This window comes from Megalops cyprinoides, chromosome 22, assembly GCF_013368585.1.
Source record: "Megalops cyprinoides isolate fMegCyp1 chromosome 22, fMegCyp1.pri, whole genome shotgun sequence".
Taxonomy (NCBI): Eukaryota; Metazoa; Chordata; class Actinopteri; order Elopiformes; family Megalopidae; genus Megalops; species Megalops cyprinoides.
Window position 1 is genome coordinate 7,534,365 of NC_050604.1, and position 8,068 is coordinate 7,542,432.

Consider the following 8,068-nt stretch of genomic DNA (forward strand, 5'->3'; position numbering starts at 1 on the left):
TGACCTGAATTGCCTTACATCCTACTAAGGATGTTCGTTATTTCTGACGACGAATCAGCACAGATTGGTCGGTGGCACAATAGGAATACATATTTCTGTTGTGCGGCAAGAAGAATAATCAGATTTTCCTTAACTGATACGGGGCCTTTCACTCCCTTGACAACCCTTAGAATTTATGAATCCTATGCAGTCATCTTCCTAATTTATGATCAAAATGTTGCAGAGAGTTTGCTACTCTGTATTTGAGATAGCGAGCATGTTATAACCAGCTATTCAGTTTTGTTTTGGGCGCTTCTCAGTGACAGCTGAGAGTTTTTTTTTTTTTTTTTTGTGTGTACGTGTGTGTTTTTGTTTGTTTGTTTTAAAGTTGCAGTGCTATTGTCCATAATGTATCCTTCTTTCTGTCCGACATCATACAAATTAAAATACGGAAAACTGACAATTAAATAAATAAAATATGCCGTTTAATTAAAATCTTTTGATTATGCTAATATTTCAGTAAGCCTATACAAAACAGTTATTTTTGTTTTTGTTTTTATTTTCCTATTTTGTGTTTCATTAATCACACTGAGGGCTCTCAGTTAACATTAACATAAACAATTAACATATTTTTAAAAAGTTATTTACATTTATTTAGCAGACGCTTTTATCCAAAGCGACGTACAAAAGTGCATACAGTAAGTTATAAATGGAGCACAATGTTACAGACAAAAGTGACAAGCGATTCGCCTCGTAGGCAAATTCCATAAAATATGAAAATTTGATTGTTTATGTGTGTTCGGTCCCACCTCCTTGACTATACTGTACATTGGCTTTTTCTGTCCTCATATCGTGTTCAGGCCGCCATGTTGCTGAGGTCAAAACAATAGATCTCAAAGCTCGCAATACAATACAGTTTAACTTTCATGTAACTAAAATGATAATTGACCAGAAGTCTAAAATGTGACCACAGTAATAGGATAGATACAACAATGATTAAAGAAATGCAAATGCAACACAGAGAGCTGTTTATTCTGTCGTACGTCATGATGAGGGGAAACTCGTCCTTTGCGCATGCGCACCGCAGGAGCCAGCTAGGAATCGAAAGTGTGCAGTGTGTTGTTAGTGTACCAAGAATCAGCTGGTGTTGTTGGGATTAAATGTTCTGTTGAAATGGCCGGAATTAAAGGTGAGTGTTTTGTCTAATAAAAATATATTTATTGTTATGCGCATAATATGGAGAATAAACTGGCTTTCCTATACCACGTCACGAATGTGTTGTCTTGTGCGTCCATAGGATCTGTTCATGCATGGTTCATGCAGAGCCAACAGGCCAACACCTCGCAATCATACAAGACTGGGTTTTTGTGTGTTGTCTTTTCTCATTGGTTGTTGGTTAAAAACATACATGGGGTACTTAAGATGTTGTCTGGTATAATGATGCGAACATTGTAAAGATTTTCATCGTTTAGGGAGTAACGGCTAGCTATTAGCTGGCTTTCCTGGTGAGTTTCGGTGAGATGGCACAACGAAGCTATCCAGACTAGAAGAGACTTGCCTGCTAGTAGGCAATAAAGACAGCTAGAAAGCCGGCGTCATGGTGCAAGGAAAGCACTGGATAGCTAACTAGCAATCCCCGAAGAGTGCCACGAGTTTGCTAACTAGCTGCATTGTTTTCAAATAACGTGTACTTCACGCTCGAACGAGCTAGCTCGCAGTGTGCCCGGCAACATTTTCTCATCCTCTCGTATTGAACAGCCTGAAAGAAATGTTATTTAGCAAGCTAACTAGCTGTCACTCCTTACTTCCGATCGCTAGCTACAGCTCAAGTCTAATTTTAGATGTCCTAAGAACTTAAGATATGCTGACAATTACTGTGAGGTTAACTTAAGGGCAGTGTCTATGCCACTGAAGAGGTTAAGTTATTGTTATGGAGAAGTGTAGGTCGCATTCGCACTTCCGCCACTTTTGTTGGTTGTGGCTTGAGGCGTAGTTGGCTAGTAAGCGTTACATAACTTAAACCAGATAAGCATCCCCTTCTCATACTCTTTTTTAATTAAACGGGAGCCTCTCTCTCTGTGTATAGCATAAAATATTTACGTGTTGAGTAGGATAGAATGCTAGCCAACTAGCTTGATATATGCTTGCATAGAAGTGTGTTAAATCGGTAACTTTTCAGTAGCTGAAATCTGATGTTATTTTTTCCTTTGAATAAGCATCCTGTTGTATAGGCTACAGACATTCTATTTTTAACGACTTCATGCAATGTGTAATTGACATTCCTAATATGAATGTACTGAATCGAATCGAAGTATTCGTTTTGGTCATTTAAAGCAGACTCGAGCGACGTTTGAAATATTAGCTGGAACCAGGTTGTAACTTGGTGGGTGAGCACATGAAGCTAGCAAAGTGTTTGCTATCAGCGACAGCAGCGTTTCCGGAGGGCATCTCAGTATTTTTATTTTTCCCTCGTAATGCCTGGAGCCACAGTTCCAACCATTCAGGCGAAAATATCAGTCAAGCACCGCCAGCTGGGCCCACTCTGGGTTGGGACTCTCGTCTTACGTTCTGCTATGACTGATTACCCACCTTCCAAAACCATTAACCCAGGGTATATGAATTCATGCTCGCCAGCTGGTTAGCTCGCTGTTCAGCTGTTTCGATCATTTGCTGGTCGGAAACTCCATGCACTCATTTCCCATGGCTCCCAATTGGTCGAATGTTTGCCTCATTAGTACTTAAACGAGAACCATCTAAGACCCAGTTTGATAAGTAAAATGTGCTCCAAGTGAAATATTTTAATAGATCTACGGTTTGCTAAAAAAGATAATAAACAACAGCTCGCTGGCTTTGGCACCCCCTATAAATGGCACAAACGTTAAACATAGACTAGTTGGGAAATGTTTGGTATGGTACCATGTTGTGGTACTGCGTTACATGATGCTCTTCTAGAAAGGTTCTAAACTTAACAGCTCAGCATGTCATGAATGTTTACATGTGTGGGGAACACCAAATGTACAGTTTTAGTGGAAGCTTGACTTTGGGGAGTACTAAGTGATGTCCTACTGTGATTTTGTGTAAAAGCCCTCACATACTACACAAATGTCCCTGTTTTCCAGCTGTAATCTTTTGATTATTCCTCTATCCTTAGCACTCATCAGCCTGTCGTTTGGAGGGGCCATCGGGCTCATGTTCCTTATGTTGGGGTGCGCCCTCCCAGTGTACAAGTAAGTGTGGAAAACGCTTTCCACTCCATTACACTTCACTTGAGTGAAGGCTGAGATGCGCATTCTTGACAACATTGCCTAGCAGCCCTTGACAGCATTAACCTTCTGTTTTGGAAAGGCCAGCAGTTACAGTGCAGTTAAAATTGCATGCCCCCCCCCCCCCCCCCCCCCCCTTTCACTTATTTTACTTCTCTTTGCTTAAAGCCTCTATGTGTACTGTGCATTAAAGCTGGGGTGGTCTAACTTCAGAGGAGAGAGCGCTAGGAATTCAGATGTTTTTTTTTAGCAACATGTAAATATGTATTCTGGGGGTATAGTTGGTTTGCAGTGACATAATTGGGTCCAGGCCTTCTTTAATCACGTATAGTGGTTGGTGCCAGCTAAAATGCTATTTTTTTTTTTTGCTAACCTGTTAAGGAGAGTGAGGGTAGGTTTCCAGTGGTAATTTGTCTCCGCTTCTCGCCTCCCTCCACAGCCGGTATTGGCCTCTGTTTGTCCTCTTCTTCTACATCCTGTCTCCCATCCCCTACTGCATCTCGCGGAGGGTCGTCGACGACACGGACGCTGCCAGCAACGCCTGTAAAGAGCTGGCCCTCTTTCTAACTACGGGCATCGTGGTCTCAGCCTTTGGCCTGCCCATTATTTTTGCCAGAGCTGACGTGGTAAGCAATCCAAAAACACTGGTTTGGTGAAACTAGGTTTGGTGGAGATCGGCAGTTATTTCTGCCTGTCCTACCTGTGTCATGTATTTTAATTAACACAGGTGATTGTTGATTCTCATTTCAGTGGCCAAGATCTGATTACTGACCGTGCCTTTGTTTTCAGTAAAGAACACACTTCGCTTACACCCTCAAAAGGGCATGCTGTGTAAATGTTGAGTTGGGCTTTAATTTGATATTATGTTTGTTTAGGTGAACGAGCAGTTGAGCAATTGTCATTGAGCCATCAGTAAATCAGCTGAGAGCATCTGTTACTCCTAGAGCAGGTCATACTGGGTTCATCTCAACAGAGCAGGCCATATTTGGTCCATATATTTAAGCCCGAGTCCTGTTTACGAAATAAATACCAGATCCTCCAAGACAGAATGTCACGATGACATCCCTTGATATAACATTCCCAAGGGGAATTTTCTTCCTGTTTTGGTTTTGAATCTGTTTATCAGTGACCATTGTTTTGAGGTATCGAGTGATATTTAAGAAGGAGCCCAGGAGGTGTTTCTGTAAGTCCAGGATTGTGAGAGCCACATGCCACGCGTCGATGCAGATCCTGACCGGTAGGTGTCAGGGGGGACGCAGGTGTGCGTGACGGGTGTTTGTTCTTCTCCCTGTGCAGATCGCGTGGGGAGCATGTGCTCTGGTGCTCACCGGGAACGTGGTCATCTTCGCCACCATCCTGGGGTTCTTCCTAGTCTTCTGCTCCAATGATGACTTCAGTTGGCAGCAGTGGTAAAATGATATGGGGGGAGGGGTTTGGGGGTGGGGCTTGCTTCAGAAAGGTTTTTTAAATTATTGTTTTTTTTTTTTAATTTAACTGACCAGCCATCCATAGACATACAAAAAAGGTCCGTGCAATAACCTGAATTGGTAAAACGTGCTTTCAGAATACTAAAAAAAAAAAAAAGTTCTGGCTTCACATGGACGCTTTGACAGGGACTTGTTTTACAAGTTTTTTTTTTTTTTTTAATTCACGTTTTTTTTTTTGGTCTCTTTTTATACATACAACCTTTGAATGTAAAATGCAAAAAAGGGATATAGGTTGAATATTCTGGCCTCTTTAATAGCACAAATGCAAGATTACTACTGCATATCTGTCCAGTCTCACAGTAACTGAAACAAGATTTTGTTGATGTCATAATTAACATAGACTATTTAGAGTATATTACTTAATTAACTCTTGTTTACTAATTTGAATAATCAGATTGATCATTTTATTTTCTCTGGCTGATATGGTATAAGATTCATTGATGGAACAGAAAATGGCATGAAATATATCCTTTTGAAAAAGAAGGCAGCATGAGAGTCAAACTGGAAGGCCCAACCTGTGTACAGAATTCTCACAGTGGGTTAGCCCCTTTTTATACACAGGCTGTATACTGGAAGTAAGACAGTAAAAAAGGTCTACTGATATTCACAGTGCAGGACAGTGTTTGATATAGCATTCACTGATCTGTCAGTGAACCTTCGTAAAGCAAAGTAGCTCCTCAAGCTCCTCGAGCAACGCTAACTCAGTTGCGACCTATGGGAGGAAAAGCACTTTGGCATTGCTGACATGTACATGGAACAGTTTTTTTCTGTAAGTAGTGTTACGGTTATGCAGAGCTATCTCGATGGATGAAGCGTTCCTCATTAACGCTCAATATACATCTCCTCCGAACGGCACCTCGTGAGAATGTGCCATCCAAAGGAAAGGACAGAAGTTGTTTCAGTTCACCAAAGATCCGTCACACGTCCTTATTAGTCTCTTTAAAAGCCGCAAGTTGGCACTGACAAACAAAGATTCCATCAGGATTGTCTGTATGCGAGCCCTTTAAAGCAAAGGTAATGGCTTAGGCTTATAATTACACATGCAATATTCAGTCATGAAATAAAAGGGCACCAACGACCACTATTGTTCTATAATAATTGTATGTCTCATATCCTGTGGTGGTGGTATTGGGTAAAACTACATTAAGCACAATGTATCCAACCAATATAGCAGTGCAGGTTAACATGAGTGTTAAATTCCAGCTCATATTGAATCAGCATCTCTGCATCTCTCCTCATTAATTTGTAACTAGTAACCTGTTTTCCCAGAGTCACTGTGGTATATGCTTTGTTGTGTCTTTCGTGATCATAATTTTATACATTTATTGTCAGCTTTTGTCATCATTTACAGGCACTGTGGTCTCTAGAGCAAGCGGTCATTTCATACATAGATTGAGAAACTGTGACTCTGTTAAAGCACTGGCACAAATGTGGTACTTCTTGCATTATAGTATTCCTTTTCCTGTTTGTTTTATTTTGTTTGTTCGTTTCTTTGATAGTTCTGAGCGCTTGCAGAGATCAGAGGTTACAAGGAAATGGTCCAATAGTATTTTCTACATTACCACAGTCTAAACGGGCAGTGTTTTTTGTTTTGGCAAGTTAGTTAATTGAGAGGGAGCAATGTTATTATAAGGCTGTACGTTTTTTACCCTTTATTTTCTTTTATCATTTGCTGTTGTTGAGGTTGAAGAAAACATACTGCTGTTTCCCTCATACAGGTGGTCCCTATTTTGACGATACAAAGAAAGTGGAAAACTTTTTAAGCTGACTTTACTATTTTCCCCACAGATGCGATGTTATAAGAGGGGGTCATATTCCCGAACACAGGCTAAGAAGGCTGACACATTTTTTTATTAGTGGGTTTTACTTTTACATTAGCATATTTAGACTTGCATACACGCAAGGAGCAGTGTACATGTTAAGCATTGCTAAGACGCTGGACAGGTGTTTATTTAGTGACCGCGAGAACAACGGCACATGCAATCAAAAGAACAAAATGCAAAGATCATCTTCAGCTCCCACTTTCGGGTTCGCTGAATGAAATCAACAAACAAACAGACGACACAGTACAACAAACTCGAACAAAGATCCCCGACGGAGTTACACCGCAGCTATTTTTCTCGTGCTTATTGTCGCTCTCTTGTCGATTACTGTTTGTTGGATAGATAAATGAAATATAAACGCTGGCATTTATCAGAGTCGTAAATGCAAAAAGTCTTATCGTAAAACGGGGGGTGGCTGTATTGCGAAAATACGGCTTAAATAAGCATTAAGTTCTAGCAACATGCATACTCGCATACAGTTCGTTGAGGTTAAATCGGCATGGATTGAAATGGATGTTAAAGGTGCCCAACTAAACTCAGATGGGGAAAAGAAACCTTCTATAATAACAAACGCCGTCAAAGATGCTGTGTGGCAGTCGACCTTGTGGTATTTATGCCTGTTGTACTTGGTTTCACTGTGACGTTATGACCGGCACATGGCGTTTCTAAGATGGATTGCTTCTTTGTATGAAAGCTTGGGAAATGTTTGTTAGGATTGTTATTTATGATTTATTATTTTTTGTATTCTTTAAGTCCATAATGTACACTGAAAGGAAGCATTTGTCATGAATAACCGATTTTATGAAAGGCATAACTGTTTATACATGTGGATATGTTACTGACAGATTTTTAAAAGTCCTTTAGCCTTTGGTTTCTGTATTTATGCATTTATTTAACTAATACACTGTGTAGATCTTTTTTTTCTTTTCTTTTCTTTTTATGTATACAAAATTGTGTTGTGTGCGGAGCAATGTCGTTGTGGTGAACCTGGAAACTTTTCGGACGAAAATAAAATTTTTTGAATACCTTTACGGATTGAATCATGTTTGGCCTTGCTTACTTGGGGTAAATAGTGGAACATCCCTACGGTATTCAACCTAACCATAAAATTCTGTGTTCTGAACTGTTTGGACGGAACCGTGCTGTAAAATCCTAGTCCAAGCACTAACCTTGACAGCTAATTTGGTTTAACCGACACCAGTATTAAAGGACAGCCAATCATTCATCTACACAGCTGAATCCATATGGAAGAAGTATCGTCCTAAGGAGTGGCACAGTGGTTTGACTAGATTTGAACCTGTTCTTTGGGTTCCATAACCACAATATTACATAACATAACTCCCTCCGTGTCCCTGAGTCATCTCAACTGTATGTCCACCAGTCACAATATTCAGTGAATTTCAGTTGAGACGTAGGCCTATCTATTAAAATCGAGAAACGGTACAGCTCTAAAGACAGCAAGGTGGAGCGCTTCAGCAGCAGATGGCGCTGTTGTTGCATTTCTCTGTCCTAAGTT

General features: G+C 40.4%; 1 protein-coding gene across 1 annotated transcript; it reads left to right on the forward strand.

Annotated features, from left to right (window-relative positions):
- The first annotated feature begins 1,062 nt into the window (after positions 1-1,062).
- On the forward strand, positions 1,063-7,551 carry LOC118769908 (leptin receptor overlapping transcript-like 1). The gene is made up of 4 exons (XM_036517304.1): positions 1,063-1,168; positions 3,131-3,206; positions 3,682-3,868; positions 4,539-7,551. Exons 1-4 carry the CDS (start codon positions 1,153-1,155, stop codon positions 4,653-4,655), a joined length of 396 nt encoding a protein of 131 aa, XP_036373197.1. The 5' UTR covers positions 1,063-1,152; the 3' UTR covers positions 4,656-7,551.
- The last annotated feature ends 517 nt before the right edge of the window (positions 7,552-8,068 follow it).